Raw genomic sequence first — 27,901 nt, forward strand, 5'->3', positions numbered from 1 at the left:
TTTTCTTCCTAGGAATATCCTATTTATTATTGTGATACACTGTCTGTATGTATATATTCTTGAACCCATACCCATATCATATATCATATCCCTATTTACATTTAAGCAGACTTTATGCTGGATTTCAACTACTACCGGCATTTAGCTAGCTTCAAGGAGAGCAAGCAAAACTAGCAAAATTTCTTGTCTTCCTTATTCCCAAATGGAAGGCTAATGTTAGCTATTGATATCTTTCCTTTGAAGATGTTTAAGCTACAGTATTTGAATGTAGACATTATCCAATAGATTATGTCTATTAAGTGAAATAAAAATCAATCGACCAAAGAAACATAGCATATAAGAAAACAATGCATATAGGTAAATTTAGTGTACACAAATACTGTTCATTACGCTTGCACATATATTTGTTCTACCATGTCCATATACAATTAGACCACCCAGAAATGCCTTGAGTTCTTTAAACTCCTTACCTCTACTATTGTATTTTTAAGATTTCATCCAACCGTGGCTTTCTTGGACTTCCCATTCATCCTTCCTTCATTTTGTTCTTTTACAACTTGATTCTTATTCGTTGTCTCAATATAATCAACCCAACCCAATGTCCCTTTTGATACATCACACAATCCACATTTATTTACCATTTATTTCTTTACTCACATTTTTTACTTTACCTCTTCTTTTTATTATTTTTTATGTTTTATTATTCCTATAAGTAATAAATCCTGTCACATAACAAATCACACAGCCATACTAGATTAATATGTGTCCAAGAATACCACACTTATGGGTGTACAATTTTCAATATTCTTACAGTATTTTTGTTTTCTTTTTATCATTTATTTCCTGGATACTAATACCTGCAGCATAATTTTAGCATAATTATTTTCATTCTATTTCAGGCAAGTCTTCACACACACACATACACACACACACACACACTGCAGTATATTCCACAGAGCTTCTCATCACATTTGTTAGTTCTTTAAGTATTTCATCATAAACCAATCAAATATATTTTGATTTATATTTTCATTTTTTATATGTACATATGAACAGACATGCTTAAATAACGTATTTTTAAAGAAAAATCTAAGCCAATACATTAAACAATTACAGTTCCTAGGTTTCTGAATGGCATTCTTTTGCCTCATTCCCAACCCTCTATTCATGTCATCTGACAAAATAATTTTCCCTTGAAGCACATTCATTCAGGATATGGCATAATTTTTCCTAAATCCAATCATTGCTTCTTCCATTTTTCCCATTAACTGGTTGTATATCATGCAACCTTCATCAGCTTATGAATTCCTACTTTCAACTATATCCACAACAGTGTACATAACATCAGTTCTGTTGCCAAACATACAGTATAGCTTTTTAAAATTAAATGTATACCTTCCCTTCTGTTATTCATTGTTTCACTACACAACATCATACCAACATTATTCAATTTATTACAATTTAACCCTTTGTCTTAATTTCCAGCTACTTTCTTTCTATTTCATTTCATTATGCTCTTTATAACTCACCACACTAATATACCAAGCTGCTGTTTTCCACACACTATGATCATCATGAGATGAGCACACAGATATTAACCTGCCCTTCCCATCATTTTTAATAAGACAGAGATAATGTAGGCTAACTTAACTATTTTAATCATCATGAAACATACACATTTCTCTTATAATGGTAAATGTGAACTCTGAAGTGAACCTCGCTGAGGCCATCTTCAAGGCTTCAGGGTTGCCACACAACAGAGGGAGCGGGGAAATAGCTAGATGGGGTTTTGTAAACAAAACAATAAAGTTTTCTTGTGGGAACCAAGGACATTCCCACAGGTGGTGGCCAGAGGAGGAGTGAAGTAACCAAGTAACTGGCCAGCACCTTGATTGGACAGCATGACCAGTGATTTGGGGGAAAGGGGAAACTTTTACTTTTTAATTAGGTGAAAGCCACAGGAACTTTCAGAATTGGCTTTCACCAGGTGGGCCAATATGATGTATCCAATCAATCAATCAATCAATCGTGTGTGTGTGTGCGTGTGCGTGTGTGTATTTTTCAGGACACCATATAGCTAATTTCAAAATATGTTAACAAACAACCAGTTTGGCACAGGCACAAAGGAGAGAGAGAAGAAGTGGCAGAAAACATGATAAAAAGGATAGTAGAAAGAAAGGAATAGCTGCTGCCTGCCATCAGTCCTTAATCTACTATCTCTAATAAGGTGCAGATCCGAACACAGTTAGTCCAGGATGACTGACCACTTGAGGAAGAAGGAAGATTCACCTCCCTCTCTCATGTTCCCCTTCTCTGGAAGCAGTAGATCTACCAGTCATGTTCTCATAGCTAGCTAGCTGTTATCTTGGTATGAGCTGCAGGAAGAGATTCTCCAGTTGGTGAAACATAAAATGGCTGCCTCTTTCACAGTGTGGAGTCTTCATCCTTTAAAAAAAATGCTATAGCTATTCTGCTATGACTTGTGTTTTTACAAAAATGATGGGTAATATGTAAATGTATTTAGCAAGACTTTATTTTCAAAGGCAAAATAAGTATGAATATTCATTTAGCAAAACATCCAATATAAAAACACATTTCTTCATACAAATTGCTATGTTAACATGCAAACATTCTTTACATCCTTACAACATATTCAGCATATATTTATCACTAGAAAGCAAAATCATCTGCTTTAAATAACTTATAATTTATTATGTCTTAAAAATCCTTCCTAGCTAGGTTTAAGTATAGTGAAACATTTGCTGTTATTTCGTTCTGATAATGACCTCGCAAGCTATTTAATTAAAATCCCAGCTGAATATTTATGCTTTCCTATTTTCATTCTCCAAATATGATATTTTTTGCCTCTACAAAAAACATTTTCAGCTGCGGAATTGAATACTTGTATGTGATAAATCATACTTTTATTTCAAAATCTTAACCTGGAAGGGTGGTACAAATGATATACTTAGCATTTTCAGCAAGATGGAAAATATTTAGGAAGAAAAATCTCTTTCAGAATTTGCTGCATTAATTGTTCTATATGCATCAATATAACACCTCAATGTCTGATATAATTTGTGATCCTGATATCTCTTCCAATTCTTTTGCTAAGAAATGTTATTTTCAGATGGGTTTAAAAAAAGTTCTCTCTCTTTGTATGTATCTCTCTTGGAAAGGCTGAACGCCTTTGTTCTAGGTGCAGTTAATTATTTCTGCCGTTGTAGGTTTGCCTGCCACTGTCTATCTCTATGTCTATCAAAACAGGCATGGCTGCACGTACCTTATAATGTGATTCTGTCTCCTCTTCCTGAGTAGAACTGGAGGGAGATGGTGTAGCAGATTTGCTTCCAGGGGGTGATGGGGAACCATGTGTAACACCACTCCTCAAACCCATCTGAGAAATCAGCTGTGACTGGCTGAGGGCACTCATGTGACTGGTTAACATCCCTGGTCGATTGATCAGGGGAACTTGATGGTTGGACTCATAGGACGTAGCATCTGAGTGGACCATCTCCTGGATCTGAGTTAGGAGAATATTACTTTTAAATTAAATTGTATTTATTATCTTATCAAAATTATATGATGATATAAATTGGGCATGGTTGTTACCAAAGTATCAATCACTTTTGGAAAAAAAAACTAAAGTTCCATGCTGGGGGGAAAATTACCCTTAATTTGTAAGGGAACTGTTTCCATCATATCAAACACTTCTATGTTAGCTTTATTTTTACCTTGTAGAATATTCAGCAATGTATTTTAGATAAAATTGTACTATATTTTTAATATTAATCTATTGCTGAGCATTTTCTCATGTGCTAACACTCTTCTACAGGTAATCCTTGGCAAATTAAGGCATCCCTTGAATTCAAATGCCATATGCCTTACAGCAGAGCTGTTATAATGGGCTAACACTATAATCCTGTGCTAATCTGACATTAATCAGCAGTATTAACAGTTATTTTGAAGTAGGTCATGCGATACTCTGACTCCCAAATAGCAGAGTTTGGAAGGAGGAAAGGGGGGAAGACTTCATTGCAACTTGGAGTGGACTTGCGAGTTGTACTTCGCTTTTCAAAATAGGGTCATACAAATTTGTTTGTTTACTGTATTTTTCAGCAAGATAGCTCCATTTTCATAATCAAAAAAGAAAGTCATAAAATGTTATCATATGATGGAAACAACAATGAAAAGATTAATTCTTGAATAATTAGCCAAATATGTACAGATGAAAACTACAAATCTGGGTCCTCAAAAATGTACAATATTTTACAGTAATAATTATAAGAAGAGCAGGTGACGGTCATGGCTAGGAGCCCCTTAGCACAACTTCATGTTGTGCGCCAGTTGTATCCTTTCCTGGATCATGAGACTCTATTCACTGTCACTTATGCCCTGGTCATCTCCCAGTTGGATTACTGCAACATGCTCTACATGGAGCTACCCTTAAAGCTATAACTGGTACAAAATGCAGTGATGCTGACAGTTCTGGGTGTCCCTTGGGTGGCGCATGTGATGCCACTGTTATGCAAACTGCACTGTTTGCCAGTTTGCTTCTGGGTCTAATCCAAGCTGTTGGGTCATTACCTTTAAAACCCTTATGGCAAGGAATCCAGGAATCACCTTAACCCATTAGGATTAATCCACCCCACTTGTTCTAGGGGGAAAGGCCTACTTCAGATTCAGCCAGCCTAAGAATTTCATCTGGCAGGAGAAGAGTCTTTTCTGCTGTAGTTCCCGCTCTCTGGAATATTCTCCCATCACAGGTGAGAAATGCCCCCGCACTCCTAGTCTTTGGTAAGAACCTAAAAACTTGGCTCTGCCACTTGCCTGAGGACCTGACAGGGGCCCATTATCTTGGGAGTGGCTGACAGGATAGAGAAAATTATTTCCTCATAGCTATGCATCATCTGGGTTTTTAATTTTAATCATTTCATTCTGTTTTAATTGTTTTTTTAAAAAAACTTTTATTATATTGTAAGCTGCCCAGAGTCACTGTATTAGTAAGATTGGCATAAAAAGCCAATAAATGAACAAACAAATGAATGAACAAACAAATGAATGAATGAATAAATTGCTACAGGAGAACAAAAGTTTTTTCCATTCAGTTTTCCTGAAATACTAAAAAAAAAAATTAAAAAGTTTTTCATGTGAAACTGGAAACCTGAAAACAAAAAATTAAAAGAGGTTGGAAAGAGCAGGTAGAAAGAAATAGAATATTTTGTTTACAGGACAGGATTTCTTATACAATTCTCAATTAAAATATTTAGTTTAAAGTATTTTTAGTGGAAGATAAAATCCACTAGTATCAGTCAGGACAGCTTTCAAATGCATTTTTATTAGTCAAATGAAGAATTCAAATCTACATTGAAGAATCTAAAAAAATCATGTTCCTTTTGAAATTTGGAATGTTGAGCTTACTTACAAAGAGAAAATATCAACTGATGCAAACACAGTTACAATAGTTAATGTTTCAACAGGAACATTTCCTTACAGGGAATGCTCATGACAAAGACTACCAAGCTCACTCATTTCAAATTGTTGGAGGCCAAAGGATTTTAAGTTCACACTTTTTTGGAAAAAAATCTAATTGGTAAGATTTTGCATCAGATAGGAGGAAAATAAAGTTACATCATTATAGGAGGTGATTGATTAACAACAGATCCCATCTCCCCTCCCCCTCCATTGCCCTGCCAGGGCCCTTTTGTGAGCAGCCGTTAGTGGAACCATGGTACCTGTGCTGCCTCACCTCCTGCAGCCTTTGGGCTGCTGAGCACTGGCCACTGCGTGCCTCTTCAATGCTGCAAGAGAACTTCAGTGCCCATCAGGACCCGAAGAGCACCGGGCTCAACGTAGCTGTATGCCCGGAGCTAGCAGATTGAGGCTGCAAAAGCGGCCATGTGTCTTGGAGCTGGCAGCAGGAGCTCACCCACAGATCAGTTGTTTTGCACGACAAGCTTCTGATAAAACAATTAGGCAAGGAGGCGCAAGGGGCAGCTCGCTCCCATCAGCACTGGGGAGAAAAATAAGACCTCCCCAAAATTAAGACCTGGTGCCTTTTTTGGTGGCCCCAAAAATATAAGACCCAGTCTTATTTTGGGGGAAACACACTAGCTAGCTAGCTTCAAGGCAGTATGAAGCAAACTGGTTTAGGAATGTGTCTGCTCTATACTTAGAATACTGTACTTCTGGTTTCTCATACAATCTCTTTAAAATGACTGGTCATTGTCAAATATTAAAAACTGGACTGAATATAAAGCTACTCCTCATAGATTTTTGTAGTAAACTCTGCTGTCCTAATCTAATTTCTCCAAATGCATTGTATTCATGGGGATTATCTCCTCCTTTATTATATCTCCTTAATGCCATATAAGCAATTTATCACTTTCTTATAACTCCAGCTTCCTCCAAATATATTGGGATCATAATATCCAGAGTTGCAAGTGTGCATGGACAAAATCTTGGAATTTTCTCAGTAACAGTACTAGCAGATCTAAAAGGTGGCCACACTTCATTTTTGCTTTGTTTTAACAATCAATGTTTTCCCTTTGCTTTGTTTTTTTTTAAACCTCTCAACCTATTTTTATTTCTTCACTCACCAGCCATTTTCCTTTTATGCTTTGACAGGCTTTTTGTTGCTGTTTATAATTTTTTATTTCAAGGTCTTTTGAAATATTTCATCAGACTTAGTTCAGACTACTCTCAAATCATTGATAGCTGACTCATTGCCAAGTTCAAGAATTCCTGTCCTTGTCCTCCTTGATCATTATGTTTTGGCTGAAATTACTGAGCAATTTTTTATTTGACTCCCTTCTTTCCCAAGTTTCTTTGATTTTGTTTTAGGTTTTCTAATTGTTAATGTAGCCTCTCATTTAACATTTCTATGGAGGAAATGTCTTCCTCTGCTTTCCCTTTTTTTGATGGAAGGTCACTTAAGAATTTTTCTCTAAATGCTTTTGGATGTGTTCACCAAATTCATGACTTTAAGTCTTAAATTATTAGAAAATGTTGATGTTGCGGCATGGCGAGGTAGGAGAACCTTGATCTGCTCTCCTACATCGGGGTTTTTGCTCATGGGCAGCCGTTTGAGGAGAATTTAGATCCTGGTGGGATCACTCAAGTGAGAAAGAACTCTTGGAGCCGAAGCAGGAATTGCAATCCTGGAGGTAAAGAAGGGAGCCCGAAGCACAGGGCAAAAGAAGTCAGTCAGTTAGGCTGGCCTGAACAACTTTGAGAAGGAAGTGGAGAGACAAGATTGAATTTGGAGTCCGGGAAAGAGGTCGAAAGGAAATTGATGATGGATTATAGCTAATGGATAAATTTGAAAGGTAATTGGTACGTGTGTGAAACACCGGAGCGGAAGGGGGAAAGTGGAAAGTGGTGACAAGACTGAGCTGTTTACCCATAGCTCCGGATAAAGCGGAAAATTGCTTTCAAAAAGGAAAGTAGAAAGGAAAGAAGAGTGACTATTGATGAGGAAAGTTTTGTATTTCCAGCCACATGAACATACTGTGGAGAGTATTCTATAGTGGAGAAGAACTATGAAACTTTGAAATCTTTGAAAGTTATTAGAGTGCAATTTGTGGAGGCAGACATTGTGACAGGGAGAGCGGAGTAAAGTGGCAGAGGTACCAGACTGAACTGAGAACTGAGAATTGAGACCTGAAGATATTACTGGATATAACTGGATTACTAAGGAAACACTAGGAAAAAAGGAGATTGTAAATCCTCTCCTCATTTAGTGTTCATATTGATCGCTTTTTCTCCCTTAAAATTGATCGGAACAGTATAATTTCATTTTCTATTTACTTAGGGTATATAGTTAATTAATAAGAAAACGAGATGGATTGGTTGAAATAGATTTTAATTTAAGTAAGTGATATTTAACCCCTTTGGAGTATATTTTATATCTTTTGTTTCTTTCAATCTTTACATATATCTGATTGACTACAGATTAACGATCTTAATATATTGATTAATATAAAGATGAGATAATTAACTGTTCTTTCCCTCTCTTTCTCCTACCCTCCTTATATTAAATACTGTGAACTATTGAAATATATATACGTATGTATGTATGGCATTCGGCTTTGCTCGGGTATTTTCCCACGTCACAGTAGTTGTGCTTTTAAAGTTGTAGCGACGTTTCAGCAGAATCTCATCTGATGATGGCAGATGAGATTCTGCTGAAATGTCGCTACAACTTTAAAAGCACAACTACTATGACATGGGAAAATACCCAAGCAAAGCCGAATGCCATACATGTAAGAACCCGCGAAAACTTAAGAAAACACACACACACACACACATATATATTAGAGATTTAAATTCTTATTATATATGCAAGGTAATATTAACTGAAATATAGCAATAAATTTAAAGAAGTAATTGGAGTTATAACATTGTTAGATACTTAAACATACTTGAATGATTTTTTTTTTACCTGTTAGATGATTTAAGAATTGACAATCTATTGAATTCATTAAGACTAGATACAATACTAATAGAACGGGAGGTGAAAAATGAGAATAATAATGAGTAAAGTGGGCTGGAAAGTTTGAAAATATAGTTAAGTAACTGATAAGAATCTCCTCGCCTAGTGGTGGCAAGAAATTAGACCAAGAAGATAAATAGTAATAAAAACGTTAGAGAATTGAGAAAATCAAATTGTAAAACACAGATAAATTTGATGGTAGTAGGAAATACGATTTGGGAGAATATAGCTAGGATAGTGGAGAAACAACAAAGAATTATTAAAGATATGACCAGCACATCTACCACCATTACCAAAGTAGGAAGAAAACCAACACCAGCAGTAACACCATCCACCCCCACAGCAACATTGACCCAAAAAACGATTGAAGGAATGTTGGCACCAGAAAAATCCACAGCCCAAACCAGCACACAATCGGTTCAAACCACATTATTAACTATCCAAAGCATGATGTTGACATTGCAGGAATCGATGTCCAAAAACCATACAGAAAGCAAAGTAGAAAGAGAAATAATGAAAGAAGAATTAAAAAATGAGTTAGGGGAAATGAGAAGTGACATCAAAAATTTGGATGGAAAGATAGGCCAGATCCAAGAATTGATTAAAATAAACGAAGAGAAGATTAAAGCAATTGAAAAACAAGCTAATCAAACAGAAAAGAAGTTGGAAGGCATCGAACAAACAATTAAGGAGCAGAATAAAGAAACCAACAAGACCCTGACTCATCTTGAGAAGGACAAGGCCTCCTATTATCTTAGATTCCAGAACGTGGAGGAAGAGAGGAGAGAGAACTTACCATTGGTGATGGCAGAGATGTTGGCGGAGCTTCTCTATAGAGATAGGGATAAGCTGGACAACATATACAGAGTGTACACAAGTTACGCGAGACAGCATAGACTCCCCAGAGAAGTGCATATTAGATTTGCAAGGTGGTGAGTGAAGGATATAATTTATAGAGTTACGAGAGATGAAGGAATAAAATACAAAGATAGAGAAGTGATTGTTCTAAAACAGGTGCCGAGGAGAATTCGCAAATAAAGGAAAGACTATCAATTTCTCATAAATTACTTAAACAAAAAAAATATATCTTTTAGATGGATTACCCCAGCGGGTATACTAGCAATATGGAAGGAAAAAAGGGTGAGAATAGATAACTTAACCAAAGCTCAAGAATTCTTGGATCAAATAGGAGGAATAGAGGAAGAACTGAGCAGCAGAGATGATCGTGAAATTCTGAGCCAAGAAGAGCTACAATCTAGAAACAGGGGAGGGAGAAGGAGAGGGAAGGAGATGAGGAGATGTTGGGAAGAGAAGAAATAGGAGTGAGGACGAGAAGTCAAATGACAGGTAAAAATATTGAGAGATAGAAGTAAGAAAAGAATGGATAAAGGAGTGAACTTGATATCTATAAATATCAATCGGTTAAATGACCCAGCTAAGAGAAAAAGAATATTTTTTAAGTTAGAAAAACAAAAAGCTGATATAATATGTATTCAAGAGGTTCATATAAAGAAGAAAGATAAAGGGTACTTATTAAATAAAAAGTTGGGGAAAATGTATGCAACATTGGCGGAAGAGAAAAAAAGAGGGGTAGTATTATATATAAAAGAAGACATAGCCTCAGAATTGATTTATAAAGATGAATTGGGAAGAACAGTAATGGTAGAGGTGGTAATGCAAAATAAAAAGACATTATTAGTGCGGATATATGCCCCTAACAAAAACCAGAGTGAATTTTACAAAAGCTTATATGAAAAACTAATAGAATTTAGAAACCCAAGAATTTGTATTATAGGAGACTATAATGCAATAACAGATAATAGACAAGATTATACTTGTGAAGAAAGACAATATAAGAAATGGAATACATTGCCTAAGAAATTTACAGAGATGGTCGAAGAATTAGAATTAGTGGATGCGTGGAGAAAAAGGAACCCAGGAATATCACAGTTCACTTTCTACTCCAGCCCACACAAATCATGGTCCAGGATAGATATGGCCTGGATAAATAGCGAGCTATACAAACTGATTCAGGACATAAAAAATTTTGGCTAACAAATGGGCAGACCATAACCCAATACAGATAGTTTGGAAAAATAGTCATTATAAAAAAGGTAGATGGGCACTTAATTCCCAAGTACTGAAAGAGGAAGAATATATTCAAAAAGTTAGGGAAGAATTGATTAGTTTTTTTAAATTTAATAAAAAACAGGGTACCTCATTGCAGAACCTATGGGATACAATGAAGGCATACTTAAGGGGAATATCGATAGCTTATATAGCAAATAGAAACAAAGAAAGAGAGGGGGAGTGGAAAACCCTAACAAAAAGAATAGAGAAATTGGAAAATAAGCAAATGGAAACCCCAGGAGCTGAGCATATTAGAAATGAACTAGCATTAGTTAAACATGAGATGAATATTTTAGATCAAGAGGAACTAATTAAAAAATTATTATGTACAAAACAAAATTATTTCGAACATGCAAATAAACCTGGAAAGCGGCTGGCATATAATTAAGAAAAGAAAATCAGAAAAGAACGATATATCACTTACAGGATAAAAATGGAATAATAGAGACAGATCAGGAGAGAAAAAAGGAAATTGTAAGAGAGTACTTCGAAGATCTTTACAAACAAGAAGTAGTTGATATAAATAAAATAGAAGAATATTTGAAAGAAGGAACTCTCTACCCAATATCAGAGGATAAAAAAGAGATGCTGAATAAAGAAATAACTTTAGATGAGCTAAAGGCGGTGATTCAAAAACAAAAAAGAATCAAAACACCAGGCCCAGAAGGGCTACTAAATGAGCTATATAAAGAGACAGGTGATATTCTAGAGATAATGCTATTAGAGGTTTGCAATGGGGTATTAATGGAAGCCAAAATACCAGCATCTTGGAAGGAAGCATACATAACATTGATTCTGAAAGAGGGTGCAGATGCCAATCAAACAATTACAGACCAATATCCCTTTTAAATTCAGATTACAAAATTTTTATTGCAATAATGGTAGAAAGAGTAAAGAAAATACTCAGTAATAAAATTCACCCAGATCAAAATGGATTTCTTCCCATGAGACAGATCAGATATAACACAAGAACAATATAGACATATTGGAATATTATGAAAAGCATCCAGGAAGCCAAATGGCCTTGGTCTTCCTGGATGCACAAAAGGCCTTTGATAACTTAAACTGGAACTTCATGAAAAAGCAGATTAATCTGATGGATTTTGGAGATAATTTTGTAAAAATGTTGAATGCATTCTATGCCACACAAAAGGCCAATGTATTATTAAATGGAGAAATTACCAAATCATTGAAGGAAGGAGGTCAGACAGGGATGTCCACTTTCACCTCTGCTTTTTATAACAATTTTGGAAACTTTGCTGGACAGAATTAGATTAAATAAAGAAATTAAAATAAAAAATCAAGAATATAAATTACAAGCCTTCGCAGATGATATGGTTTTTGTTATAGAAGATCCAATAGACTCAGGACCAGTTCTACTAAATGAAATAGATAAATTTGGTAAATTAGCAGGATTAAAAATCAACAAGAAAAAAACCAAAATGCTACTTAAAAACATAACAAATAGTAAACAAATTGTAAATAAAATTAAATATTTAGGAATTTGGTTAAGAGCTAGAACATTAAATCTGAGAGAGGATAATTATATGAAATTACTGAAACAGATTGAAAAGGACTTGGAAAATTGGAATAAGATGCAATTTTCATTATTAGGTAGAATAGCAACAATCAAAATGAATGTTCTACCTAAAATACTGTATTTGTTTCAAACAATTCCGATATTACTGGACAATTTTTTAAAAAGATTTAGATAAAATTGTGATGAAATTTATCTGGGCAAAGAAAAAAACAAGGATTAAAAAAAGCGTATTTACAAGATAATAAAAGCAGGGGTGGATTTGGACTACCTGTCTGGAAGACCTATTATAGAGCAGCAGCATTAGTGTGGATAAAATATTGGATTGATTTAAGGAATAATAGGATTTTACAATTGGAAGGACATGATTTACAACTAGGTTGGCAGGCATTTTTATGGAACCCGAGTAGTAAAAATAATCTATATTTTACTAGACATGTATTTCGAAAGTCTTTAATTAAAATTTGGACTGATATAAGAAAGAATCATTATACTAAAATCCCGAGGTGGTTTTCAACTGTGGAGGCAATGTTTCACTTAAATATGATGGACTTCAGTAAAAAATTTAAATATTACCAAATATTAGATAGTGAGGGAAGAATTAAAAGGAACTAAATCGTGAAAGGTCCTATGTTAGCTTGGGAGGAGAAAAAACTTTGGCTATAGTATCAATCTGGATGCCTGGGATGAAATCTAGCAGAAAAACCTGACACTAACCAAATCAGCAGTACACAAGGAGAATCTATACAAAATGATGTACAGATGGCATCTGGCATCCTCTAGATTGGCCAAAATATTTCCGATAGCCAATCCTTGCTGTTGGAAATGTAAAGGGAAATTTGGTACATATTTTCATTCATGGTGGACTTATCCTGAGATAAAGAAATATTGGTTAAAAATAAAAATGTGGATAGAAGAAATTATAGAGTGTGGGCTGGAGTAGAAATCGGAATTATTTTTGTTGGGAATGATTAAAGGGGACTACCTCGCTAAGTAAAATATCTGACCATCCATTAATTAACTGCGGCACGTATTTCACTAGCACAATATTGGAAAAACTCAAATGTACCACCGATATAGGTTGCTATTCAGAAAACCTATGAGTGTGCCCAATTGGAGAGGCTCACACTCAAAATCAATGGGAAGGAGGATACAGATTACTACCGGATATGGGATAAATGGTATAAGTGGATAGACAATAAAAGGGGAAACATGTAAATGAACCTAAGAAACAAATTATATTCAGTGGTTTATATTAAATATATAAAAACAATTAAAGGTTTTAAACCTTCTTTTCTCTGTTACTACTACTATTATTATTAGCCATTTATAATATTTTCTTGTTTACTAGTTAAAATTTTTTGAATGTATTCATAATAGAAGAGTAGTTATAAACCAACATGAAAATAAATAGAATATAGTGTGGATTATTTAGCACTTAGGATGTGATAGTGAGTGAAGATGTGACTAGTACTAGCCAATAATGATTTTTAGGACTTACCAAATTCGATAACAAATGTAAAGAATTATGTGTTATTCACATATTATTGTTTCTGTATTTTTGAAATTTTATGTTTTTAAATTTGTAAATTTTTTAAAAAAAATATTAGAAAAACCCAGATAAAACACTAAGGACTAAGTATATTTGAAGAAGAGTTTTTGGTTTCCAGCAAGTTTCTCCAGAAAAGTTGCTTTTGTTCAGTCTTTCCTTCCATTACCTGCTTGCTATGTCTCCATTTGATCAATCCTGAAAAATGCAACATTCAAAAACCAAATTCATCAGCTTTCTTCATAAATCCACATCTCCACTGGTAAACATTACTGCCACCCACATGATTCACTTTTCATGGATAATTAGCTATACACATGACATTTTCCCTTTGCAGTTTATTTTTATTAATCTTTTATTATTTCCCACTAATTACTACAATCTATTATTCTCTGGACTTTTAAGAACACATTTGCCTGTCTTCATTGATTTATTCATTTATGTTGCTCCTTAATTTGTTTTTCAGATCCAGCATAAACTTATCTCTATCAAGTCCATCAAGCTTCTGTATTTGTTGCTCTTATATATTCCTTATGATAACTTTACTAGCTAAACATTGTTTTTCCTTCCAAATGCTTATGTATGGAGCTGCCATTTAAAAAACAATTAAATTCTGTGGGTTTCCTCAAATCTATTTTCTTAAAATTCTTAGTATTCCTCTTAAAAACTTCTAATGCAGGAGTGACAAACTCGTGGTGTCATGTTGTCATCATGTGACACACCGCAACTTTCCCCCCTTCGCTAAACCGGGGATGTGTGTAGCCAAGCATGGTGCATCTGGCCCATGGGCCGCCAGTTTGACACCCCTGATGTGGTGTGTGCTGAAACTATTTTCATTCATTATTGCATTTCAAGCCCATAGCAATGTAGTCAGTAATTATGTATCATATTGGGTACATTATTACTATTAGTTTTTGTCTATGCTTATTACTATGCCTAACTGTTCTTCAAAACAAACTTGTTTTGGCTTCCTGTAAATTTTTTAATACTCTAAGAATAGAAACAAACTTGGGAAACAGAAAGAAAATATTTAATTTTATTATAGTCTTTTGAGTTAGGCACCTAGAACGTTGTTGTATTATAAACTTTTTACAAGGCTGCTCTTCACCTGAACCTCTATCTATTTATCTGCTTTAGGAATTAAATTTAATTATGCGACATTATTCTAGATATGCATAGAACCTTCACATTCAGAGACAGTATCTCTTAGAGGCTTAGATATAAGGGATAAACCAAGCCCTTTCCACAAACAAGGACTGGAATTTGGGTAGATCTCAAGAAGCTGAGTCAGTTAACTATTAGTTTGATACCGTTATAGATGTTATTCAGTCTCATCTTGCTTTCCTGTTTCTTGTATCATAATGCTGTGGTGCCACTCATCTTTCCCAGCATGGGACATAAAAGGAAAAGCACTAGCACAGTGATAAAAATGATAGCAGAAGTTTTGAGGGGTGGTTTTGCAGAAGGGTCCAAATATTCAAATTGTCACCATCTTATGTTCTTTTCATCGGGGTTATCTAATCATCCACGCTAAGGGCAGGATTAGCAGAACATCAAACCTAAATAGGATAACAATTTTTAAAAATACTTTATATAAGGAACATAACACTAAAGTTAATGCAAATCGATAATAGTGAATCAGGGAAGCAAAAAGAGTAAGTTATTTGTGTGATATTTAAAGAATAAAACGTGACCTCCAACAAAGCCCACAAGATTCTATTCTTAGTTCTCTTTCAATAAGAGACAAGATGCTCAGAAATAGTGGCCTATCACTTTCATTCTGCTATAACTGCTAACATTTAAAAAAAAGGGCGGCGGGGGGAGAGACTTCTTAATAAAAAGGCCATAGCACTGAAATACAACTGCTCCTTCACTTGTTTTGAAATAAAATTAATCCAGATACTTAGATACTATCAATTGAAACCCAGTAGAAACCAGCAGGAAAGAAATCAAATACTATCTTAATCTTTTGCCAGACTCTTCCCTCCCACTTTTTATATTAACCTGATTAATGTTAACATGACTTTAAAGACTCAGGACTTTATTTATTAACAATTTTCATTTCCAATAAGCCCACTGAGGTGCAATCTCTCATTAGCAGAGGACTCTTGCCAACTCCATTAGCAGCTCATAAAGTAAGAAATGTAGGGAAGAACTGGAAGGGCTCTGTAAGCTTCAGCAGAAATAAATCCAAATACAGAAGGAGATTTACTGCTACAGGTCAGGAATCAAGAGCTTTTCTACAGCATTAGACAGCATGTAGGGCTCAGATGTTCAAAAGACACAGGGAGGGAGCTTAAGAATGGGAAGCTGGCAAGGTTTTATAAGAGCTGTTCTTGTCAGTTCTGTTAAATAAACAAGAGAATTCAATGTACTTTTTAGAATGCGTCACATTTTCAATCCATTTCTATTTGTCCTCCAAAGAACTGAATGTAGAATTGTGTAGCTGAATGACAAGCAGGTTTGTTTTATAGGACTGCTTCACAGGAATCTGTCCACATGACTTAATGATGACAACATGAACCGATGATTTTAATGTGAGAATGAACAACTGTGAAGAATTTTAATGCCAACTCAAATTATCTCAAAAACAATGGTTGTTGCTAAAGTAGCTTCCAGATTAAGCTCCCAACAGAGAATCGGAAAACTATATTTATATGAATCAGATTATAAATGTCAAAATCCACACAATCAACTCTTTATATACAACGCTTCTCCTGCAGCTTCTGAAAAAAAGGTCAGGATACAAAGGACATTTTCTAGATCACTTGCAAGGAAAAGCATTTGTTTCTGATTTAATAAGTTTTGCAGAAATTGTTCTAAAATGCTTTATACCATTCTATAAGAAGCAAAAAAAATGATCATATCTATTTTTCTAGCATCCAATGAAATCCTTAAAAAAAAGAAACTAATATTACACTGTCAACTTTCTGTGGTAAGCTCTAATTACATGTAGAATTATACATTTCTTAGAGCTCTTTAGACTGCATCTGTTTCATAAGGGTGTTAAATGTTAAAGATGATTAGTAAGAAAAATAATACATTCTCCTTATTTTTCATTCATTTTTTATAATTGTTGAAAGATATATTAATGTAATGTGTTGAGTTTTAAACAAATCTAAAAGATCATTTCCATCTACAGTTACATTAGTCTCTTGGGCAAACACTGTATTAAGATTTTTTTAAAAAAATCTTATTATGAAGCCAGTAGACCACAACGCCTCCATTTATCCATTAAATATGTAATCATATTTTTTCTTTAAAGTGCATATTATTTATGCAGCAGAGCAGAACTAGTCCAGGAATGTAATTATGGATATGAGACCTGTGCAGAAAATTTATTATGAAAATTTTCAGAAATGAGTATAAAGTCAATCTGGCTCCATTAATATCAGGAGATAGATTCTAGCTAACCACACTTGGCTTGGATTGGGCACCTGATATGCTTTATCCAATACACTAATTAACATTGTTACCACTCTGTCTTTTTTATTATACTTTAGCATCAGACTATGATTGAACTTCTACCGTGTGCTACAGATGACAAAGAATAATTTAATAATTAAGAGGAAACATCTCTCTCTCTCTCTCTCTCTCTCTCTCTCTCTCACACACACACACACACACAGTGTGTGTTTATATGATAAATCAACACTGAAATAGTAAGGGCCATTTCTTCTAAATCAGAGGTTCTCAAACACTTTGGTGTCAGGACTCCTTTACATTCATAAAAACAACTGAGGACCAAAGACCTGTGGTTTATGTGGCTTATATCTATCAATATTTATTGTACTAGAAATTAAAAATGAGAAAAATTAAAATAGTTATTTGACTGTGTGGACATGATGAAAAGGTGTTATAGATTCCTGGGATCCACAAGCCATACTTGGGGAACTGCTGTTCTAGGAAGACCCAGATGGATGGATGATAGATAGATAGATAGATAGATAGATAGATAGATAGATAGATAGATAGATAGATAGATAGATAGATAGATAGATAGATATTGCTTTGACATTGACTCCTTTGGCTTTGACTTCTGGACTGATGTATCAAATATTGCTCAAGGTGCACGATTGGCTTTAAGTAAAGTCTTTTGAAGTTATACAACAATGCTTCTGCATCTTCCTAACTTCTACCCAGGACAATGCTTTAGGGTCATATCTTATAACTCATCTGCATGTGAAAAGTGACATCTGGTAGCAAGTATCCTTTCAAGGATTTTTAAAAAGTTATTTCCCACCACTGGAATTTATGTGAAAAATCTTCCAACTATCAAAACTAAAGATTCTTTGGAATAGTATGAAATTCAGAGTAAAAGAACCATAACAGTATTTAGAATATTGGAGAATGATTTATTTCCCAAACTGATGCAGAAGTAACCAAACAGCATAAAAGATGACACAGATTTTCTAAAGCAATAACTAATGTCTACTCTCTCTCTGACAAAAAAAACCTATTCTGATCTGTCAAGCTTGATCAACCATTTTATATTTCTGCTTCCTTAGTAAACCAAGAACTACAGCCAATTCAAATCAGAAACTCACTATAGCAAAAATCACAATGTTAATAGATTACAAAGAAATTCTGCTATATGCCCCCTGGAATTGTGGCACAGGATATACAAAGACTTCCCTTAAAATGCTATTTGAATTGCCATCAGGAGAAGGTGAAATTGTTTCAAAGGGAAGATTCTGTATAATACAGTTTGTAATTAATTATTATTAAATAGAAATGTACCACCCTTATCAAATTCCTTAGTTTACATTGGACAAAAAGATGTATACACACACACACATTTTTTGTTTCCATTCAATTTGTTTCAAAGAAACTGTCATAGCTGTATGTAGAATGCATTGGAGAGGGGACAATTTCTGGTGGAATTTGAGATGTCTTGTTCAGAGTAATAGCTGTCTCACACAGGTGCCCAGCTGGTATTGTAAAATCAGTAAGCATTTAATTGAAACAAATGACTATAATAATAGTACATTATCCCTGCAGGCTCATAGCCATAACCATTTTAATTATTGAGTTAAGAGTCAAACTAATTTATTCTTTAAAGTAACAGCCACTTTTTTGGTTCAACTACTCATCCTGTTAAGAATAGGAGTGAAGCAGTAGGGAAGGACTTAAAGAAGGAGCAATTTATTTCTGTAGGGGTGCATTTATCACCCAGTAGAAGCTTCTTACTGTTATAGCTCTCAATCACTGGTTCAGACACAAGCTCAACTAGACCTAAGTATTGAAATGCGATGTGGTCCTCTCAAATCAAAGTCTGTTCCCTGCATGATGTTGAATTCTGAACAAGAGGCAAGGCAGCTAATAATAAATTCTTGCTTTAATTAAAGTAGTGGTTATCACAATTTGATTTTCCCTCACAAGCTTCTCACAGGATGTCTCTATGTAACATTTTAATTATAAATCTAAACAGATTTCCCCAGATGATATTTCCCCAGATGTTTTCCCCAGATGATATTGCTCATAAACCTTGATTTTACTTTTTAAAAATTATATTCACATAACATTTTCTCATGAGGGAAGGCATAATAGAAGATCGTACTTTGGTTAGGAGATCTCCCTCAGAAATCTCCAACAGAAACCTTTTCTACTTAATGTTCTACAATTTTCTGCAATGAAATACTGTATGGCATCCCAATACAGACAATTAAGCCTAATCATCGCTCATAAACAAGGTGAAGCTACTTTATGTTAAGACACTTCTTTTTTTTAAATTATTTACCATTAAAAGACACTGGTTATTTTAATGTCAGATTCTTCTCCAAAGCCTTTCAATATCCTTACCACTTTCCTTATCTCTTTCATTCCCACATTTGAGCCAAGTCTCCTATGGAGGAAGGGAAGGAAGAGCCACACTTATACAGAAAAGTGAATCTAAAGTTTTGACCAGTTATGATTCAGTATTATGGCATGTAATATTACTAGGGAAAGAGTTATTCAAACATAATTAACACTTTATTATAAAGACAAATCTGCAGCCTACATGTAAGAAAAGCTGTCAGAAACAGAATTACAATCTTTAACAAATGGAGAATTGTATCAGATTTCATCCATGTTCTAGAGATATAAAGTGAATTGCAATTTTTTTTTCAGTGTAGATATTTGTAGATGGGAATACCGTTCAAGATTTTTGTTGCCCAGATTCTGAAGAGAATCTAATTATTTTCCTGTATGAGATTAAAAATCTGTCCTCTCCTTTTGTTCAATTAATACTTGTTTTTCTTTAAAAATCCCACAAAAGTCATTAAGAAATCTTATTTCCCTGTCTGATGCTTTGGGTTACAACTATCAGAAATCTCAGTTAAAGACTATGTTTATTGAGATACAATCCAAACCAGTTAGTACAAGAAAACTATCAACTAAACTGTCAAAACCCCATGAAATTCTGTCCTTTGCTTGTTTTTGCTTTTTGAACTTTTACAGTTTTCTACAGATTACTAATAATCTGGGTCAGAGACTTTTTCAGTCAGTTCTTTTTGTTGAATTATTAACTGTGATATTTTAACATTATTTTATCATGTTCTGTTATTGTTAAAGCAATTTTTGAACTATTGCCTTTCTTTCTTCTGAATAACACAGAGTTGTAAATAAATAATGAAAGGCTAACTGTAGTTCAAAGTTTGTGTCTTGATTCTTCTGGAGAATTTATTTCTTGTTGTTTTGTTATTCTTTCTGAAGCAAAACATGAATATAATAGAAGACTGAACTCACATCACATAATTTTTTAGTAATTAAGCAAAAGTTTCAGTGGACTTTAGAGAAAATCTTTCTCTCAAATGTTTATTCAGGAATGTTTACGGCATTTTAGTTGCTCATTATCTTTTGATTTTATGCTTGTTTTGTTTAACTATCTTTTATTTTTCCTCTGTGCTACACAGCAATGTGACCATACTCATTGTACATATTTAGAATACAAAAATGCTTCCCCACATTTTATGCATAGTCACATCATCCTTGTTTCATGCTTCTTATAGCTTTGTTAGTTATTTTAGATATTGTGTTTCCATAAATAAAAATGTCTAAAACAATGGCAGATTTCTATATTTTATTGCATGAATATAAAACATTTAGAACAGAAGAGGAAAAAGTAGAAAACTGAGAGAGAAAAATCAGCATCTAGGGGAAAGCTCTGCAAGTATGCTTCAAAACCATGTATTCTGATCACTAAACCTGATCTAGTATTTCAAATGCCATTAAATATAGCTCATCATTGACTGATCATACAGCAAAAATGTAATCAATATTAAAATATGGGTTTTTGTGGGTATGTATGTGTGTGCATATATACATACACAGATACAGGCAAAAAAGGCTGGGGGGGAGATATTTTTCTGATACTCTAGTGGAGCAAATTAAATTGCAATTGGCAGTTTTCCTCAGAAGACTGAATATTTTTCAGCACTGGATTTTCCTAATATGATTGTTAATATACCTGGAATAAGATCACAATGGCTTCTATACTCTGCTCTGTATTTACATGGAAGAATTGGTAGGATATGATATGGTCAAACACATCATTTTATATTTGAAGGATTCAATTTTGCACTTCTATTTTATAGCTGAAGTGCCAAACTAGTTTGTCCAAAGATTTTCCTGCAAAACCACCACCTCAAAGAAGAGGCAGAAATAACCCTATGGCATCTGGCCTATCATAAATTTCAGATAAGGTACCTGATCAGATGCAATTTTGCTATTAGATTTTTCCTTGAATGAAGGAGGGACAAGCATATATTAGAGACAGTAGAATTTATCTTCAATAGTATTGGGAAGATTTTAGAACATCTGCTTAATTTGTTGAATTAAAAAAAGAACCTGACTCCAGTTTAAGTAGAACAATCACCTGTCAAAACAGGAGGATGTGGACTGCTTTAAAAAAGGGACATAACAGAAACAGGCCAACTATAAGCCAGTTTCAACTATAAGACTATAATCAGATATGTCTGTTTATTCACTCTACTGGCGGACTTGCTAACTATCTGAATGAAGCATTCTCTTACAACCCTTGTTAAACTAGACTTGGAAAAACCATCAAAGATTGTATTCTATAGTAGATTGTCTTCTATATAATAAAGCAGGGAAGATATAGTTCCCTGCCTTGCTTCTAACACTTCTCTATCCTAACTGAACAACAACAAACATTTAGCCAACTTTAAAAGGAGGCTTAGTTTGGGAGGGAGTAATTTTCCAGAAGGAAAGATGTTGTAGATCCTTCCTTATGAAAAAACGTATTTTCCTGTAGAGCACATGGAACTTAAAACTGTATCACATTCCTTTCCCTTGTTAAAAGAAAGGTTCCATCTATGCAAAAAAAGAGACCCATTTGTTTTCCTCTCTGGAATGATGGCTTTTGCTTGCTCAGCAAAAGCAGCCTATAGCAAGACAAACTTTGCTCAGCATTGTGTGGTGCAGCAGCAATTATTTTGGGAACAGAATATCTTGGAAATAAAAACTCATACCCTTATTGTCTTCAAACTAGATTACTGCACTGCAATGTACTTTGGCCTGTCTTTCAAGACAATTTGGAAATTTAAGCTAATACAGGAGCAGCAGTATGAATGTTGAAAGGTGAAAACAGTTTCAGCAGATTTGCACCAATGTTTCAGTCACTATGTTGGTTGTCTGCTAGTTTCCAAATCCAATTCTGTGTTGCTTATGACCTGTAGAGCCCTCTATGAGGTGGGTTGTACTCAGATTGATAAGAAATTATGTCAATGTTCCTTTGGGAAGTTAGAAGGATGGGAGTGAAGAAGAGGGTATTTCCATGAGCACCTTGATCTTGTGGAAGTTTGCCATCAAACAAGAAATTACAATATTACAATATAGGATGTCAATATTAAAGGTTGCAAGATTATTTGGCATTTTAAAAGAATGTTTTATTCTGCTTTTATTATTTTTATAAATAGCTCAAAGCAGCAATCATGCCCAATAATTCTTTCTCTTTCATCCAAAATTGAATAGATTGAAAAAGCAATAAGAAACATTCTATATTGCAACAAAATATTTGTTGATCTTGGGTTAATTACTTAGTTTAAGGTATCTAGGGGTGTGATGGCTTAGCGGTTAAGATGCTGAGTTTGTCAACTGGAAAGCCGACAGCCTGGATTTGAGACCCGAAGGACCTGTGATAGGGTAAGCTCCTGTTACTTGCCCCAGCTTCTGCCAACCTAGCAGTTCGAAAGATGAAAATCTGAATAGATGAATAGGTACTGCTTCAGTGGGAAGATTACTGCTTTCTGTTTATTCATGTTGGCCCCATGGTGACAAAAATGTATTTCAGAGAACATTGGCTTTGTTGGCTGAGAACTGGAGATGAGCATTGCCCCATCAATGATTGGATAGGGGAAACCTTTAAACCTTTTATACATATTAGTAAAGTAAAGAAAACAAGATGCAGATTTGACAACTGATAAATATATAAAAAAAGAAAATAAATGAATAATGGGTTTCTAACTTTCCCCTTTTTGTGTAGTTTATAAACATTTAGGTCCTCTTAGAAGCCAGACTGTAAGTGATAATATTTGCTATGATACTATGCTACAGGATGTGTTGTATGTATGGGAACCATTCTTTCTTAAATTTAGTTAAGCCTGGTTGTGAAAATATATGCTAATTTTGCTGCATCTTCTCCAATCCTAAATTCCCAATCAGATGTTATTAGCATTATATCTTTCAGTATTGGACAGCATTTATTGTCACTGCTGTGAGCATATACCTCATTAAATTGAGATTTTTCCCCCCTGAAATTATGTCTTAGTAAGAAAGTTATTTTCATTTCAAATTTAAATTCCAAATTTTGTTTGCTTCATGCTAGGTACATGTACTTTCAAGTTTCCAGTATTTCTAAGTCTACCACATATGCTAAACATTCTGTTCCATTACATTTCCAGTGTTTATTACATATTTATTTTGTCAAATTTATATGGCTGATTCTGGGTGATTCAAAATGGCATAAAACAAAGCCAACCATTAAGACTCAATGTAAAAACTAATTAAAACAAATAATCAACATAAGTATGTTTTTTTTTTGTCTCAGATATTATTGATAGAGTTGTACAACACATATGAAAATGTTGTATCAGTTTTCATTTAAGATATATCTTGGTATGGATTTTATATATAATTCTTCCAATTGTTGTTTTGTGACTATTTCTTTAAAATGTTGCCTCCAGTTTGTCATACAGCTTTTTTTTTGTTCTGTCTCTGTATATCATATCATATTGTATTTATTTCCTAAACAATGTTGGTTATTAGAAAAATGCCTTATTTACTTTCTATTAATTCTTTAGCCCAAGGGTCTTCAAACTTGACAGCTTTAAGACTTGTGGACTTCAATTCCCAGAATTCTTCCTCTAGTCATGTTAGTTCAGGAATTTTGGGAGTTGAAGTCCACAAATCTTAAGCTTGCCAAGTTCGAAGACCCTTGCTTTAGCCTCTCTGATAATATAAAGCCTACCATGGCTTACATCTGAAATGCTTTGAAGCTGTTACAATTTACAATTCACTTTGAATAGTCTTGTGAAAAATTAACAACAAACATCTGATTAATCAACATGTCTATTGCTCCACCTGAGTCTGTCTCATGTGCCTTTTTTACAAAAAAATGTAAAGCATTTATTGTACAGCCATCTTTATTTTCCACTTCCTCAAAAGTCAGAAATCTACCCCTTACAATGTTTTGCATGAAACAAAAAAAATGAACTTTTAATTATTGAAACTATAAATCATAACAAATATAAGAGTTTTTTATTTTGTAACCATAGATAAGAGGGAATTTGTACTTTATTTAACAGTTGTGAAGAAAAAAATCAGAAGCTACTTATTTTTCATTATTTCTGTTTCATTTTTCTTTTTTCTTAGTTCTTTAGTTTTTAACTTTTTAAAATTTTAACGATTAATAAATTATTAAATGCCTTTCTCTCTGTGTGTGTATGTTTGTGTGTGTGTGTGTGTGTATGAATGTATGTATACGCATGTGCATATGTAAATCAGAAATCCCGGCACAATAATGGAAATTAATTATACTTCTAATGTTGTATACCACAGTATCTGGCTGTATTACTGAATAGGTACTAATGAGATACTAATTAAAATGCACTAAAATATGGCAAAGCAAAAGAAGATTTATTCCTTTGGCACAGTATTAAGGTAAAAAAAACCTTCCACTTTATCTCTATCTCTCTACATTTTACATTTTATAGCCAGCTGCCTATTTTAATATAGCAGATGAATCTCACAGAAAAGAGCACATATTACAATTAAGTTTCTTCAAAAGCTGGCTCTCTTTGTCTTGCTGTCTGTGACACCAAAATATTCCAGAAGGAACATTACTTTCAATGCAACATTTGCATTTTTATCCAATCAGATCTTAAGGACGTGTGCCAAGTCAATGTTTATATTATAGAATAAAATCAAACATCAGCAAGATCTGATTAACCTAATGACCTGAAATTAAGCAGTACCACCTGGAAGAAGTGCTTCTATACTCACTAGAATCTGAGAAGCTCTTTCAGAATCTATATGTCTAGAACAGATGTTCTAAAGCCCATCTAAAGATATACAAATTTAAATGACTTTTCAAACTTCCCAATACTTAATATTACTGTACACCCTAAGGAAGCTAATTAGACTGAGCCTTATTTTAAAATATAACTTGCATTTATTTTTAATACAAAAGTGTGCAAATAGTAACAGTATTTAAAATTGCTCTTAGTTCTCTTTTCTAAACTTGTATTGCTGTTTCATGCAGGCTTTTTTCATTCTTTAATGGTATCAAGATTGAGGGCAAGAAGTGCTAGGATCTATGGTAGTTCTTCAAGCTTGAAGAAGACATTCTGCTGTGCAATTCATCAATGGACACAATGGTTGCTTTGCAACCCCAGTATGGAAGCACAAAGCCTAGCAGAGTGCGTCCACAGAAGTCCATTATTGCAATAACTTTAGGTGTTAATCTGATGCCACTTATGGCATTGCAGTGCCTGTCTTCAAAGATGGTGAAGACTTCATACCACAGTGATCACTAGCAGGTTTTGTCCGCCACTGCAACTTCTAGTTCTAGCTGTCACAGTGGTGTACAGTTTCCTTACAGTATCTTTGTAGTACTTACCTGGTTAAACTCAAGATCTCTTCCTAGATTCCAGCACGCGATTGAGCAAATGTAAGGTATACGGCAATCATCCATTCTGATTAGGTGTCCAACCTATCACATCTGTGCTCTGTTAACCAGTGACTTAATACTGGTGGATTCTGGAGGATCCAAGATCTCTAGGTAGGAGACAGGTCTTGCTAATAAATGTCAAGGATGGAACAAAATGTATGTATGTGAAGTTTGATGTCCTTCAGTACAGCGTCCATGATTCACATCCATATAGGAGAGAAAGGATAATTATAGCTCTGTAGACTTTGCTTTGTGGAGATATGGATGTTATATTGATTGAGGACTCTAGTATGCAGAGATCCATCCAAATATCCATCACTCCAGATGATGCTCTAATATTTATCAGTTGTATGTCACTAAGAGTGATAACATAGCAGCTTCTGAGAACTTGTTCAGCATCAACTGTTGATTGCACAGTCATCAGCAAAGAGAGTTACTTGAATGACTATATGGGAGGCATCTCATCCATGCATTCAAGTAGCAAAGGCAAAAAGAGAGCCAGCCAATCAGTATCTGATGTATCTTCCCTCCTTCAGTCTCTGGGCAGCATTAAGTGTAACTCAATCATTTCTCCACTGTCACTCTCAAACAGAACTAATTTGGTCTGTGATTCATTTACTTTGAAATCCATACTTTCCACAGGACCTTACAATATATTTAAGGTTTAGGGTCCACCAAAAACCATTCAAGCTGTCACCCAAGAAGTGTTGCATTGTTTTTTTCTTTCATTTTTTTTATTCTTCTCTTTGTTTTATTTTTATTTAATAAAGCTAAAAAATTAAAAAAACAAATGAACAAAAAATAAATTTTCTACTGGAGACCAACAATCTAGTAGATAACTGGCCAGCACAAAGCCTCATTATGCTTCCTATGTTTTGCTTATTACTAAATACCTTCCAGGCATATTGAACAAAGTAATTTTCTTCTGTAGTTTTTGTTTTGACAGTAGTTGCACAGGGGAACAATAACAATATTCTTCTATTCCTGAAGTATAGACCCAGTCTTTAAATGCATTTGAAAAGTCCCACAATCATTCTGAATACAAGCTGCATCTATATTTTTAATGTTTCATCAGTTTGTTATCCACACATGCAGCATTACCTTTTTCAATATTCTTCTAACACTCATAGCTTCCTTTCATCATATTTTTTGGATACTAAACATAACTTTCAGCTATTAGCAATCTATATTACCATGTACCCATAGAAATCAAGACAAAAATAGTTCCTACTTTCTAATATACATTTTATTTTTTGATTTATTAAACTTATATCTTCACTTCCATATGTACATTAGCTCCACACCGGAAGATCAGACAACTTTTATTCTGATCTATTCAAAAACAAATTACCTCCCTTCCTTCCTGTCATATCACATCCAGCTTTGGCTTACTGAGGCTTTTATGTCATACATTGCAATAAGACTTCCAACTGAAGATTTGTCTGTCTCCAAGACCGTCTGCCTTCCAGAAAATTTTAAAGATAGTGTTTTTCTGGAGGGCCTTTGAGTCTTGATGCTATAGAGTCTGTTTGTATCTTATTTATTTTATTTTGAAGTATTAAATACTTCATTATAATTTTATATTTTGTGAGCTGCCAGCAATCTTACAAATGCATAAATATTTGATTAATAAATTAGTAATATCTTTTTAATAAGAAGACTAAAACATCACCTATAGAGCCATCCATGCTACATGAATGTTTCTCTGTGGACACAATACCACTCAGTTTGGGCACATTTTGGTAAATATGCCATAAATACAGACAAAATATAGTTTTACCCCAATTCTGTTCATACTTTTTTTATCAACTATCAACTAGAGTAAATGATCTTAAATATTGTCAAATAGTCTAATTTGGCAGAAAAGCAAATCAAATATAGTAATAGCAATAGCACTTATATACCACTTCACAGTGCTTTACAGCCCTCTCTTCAGTGATTTACAGAGTCAGCATATTGCCCCCAACAATCTGGGTCCTCATTTTACCAACTTAGAAGGATGGAAAGCTGAGTCAACCT

General features: G+C 34.2%; 1 protein-coding gene across 4 annotated transcripts in view; it reads right to left on the bottom strand.

Moving 5' to 3' along the window:
* TOX2 (TOX high mobility group box family member 2) overlaps nt 1–27,901 on the bottom strand; it is a 243,660-nt gene that overhangs the window by 38,346 nt on the left and 177,413 nt on the right. For 3 of the 4 annotated variants that reach the window (XM_026697646.2, XM_087929168.1, XM_087929169.1), the window contains one exon: nt 3,284–3,523. The exons of the other annotated variant lie outside the window; for it this stretch is intronic. In XM_026697646.2, the coding sequence (XP_026553431.1) occupies nt 3,284–3,523 (240 nt within the window). The remainder of the gene's footprint in view (nt 1–3,283; nt 3,524–27,901) is intronic. 4 annotated transcript variants of the gene reach the window in all.

Source organism: Pseudonaja textilis, chromosome 3 (assembly GCF_049901715.1).
Source record: "Pseudonaja textilis isolate UNSWEBS1 chromosome 3, rPseTex1.2, whole genome shotgun sequence".
NCBI lineage: Eukaryota > Metazoa > Chordata > Lepidosauria > Squamata > Elapidae > Pseudonaja > Pseudonaja textilis.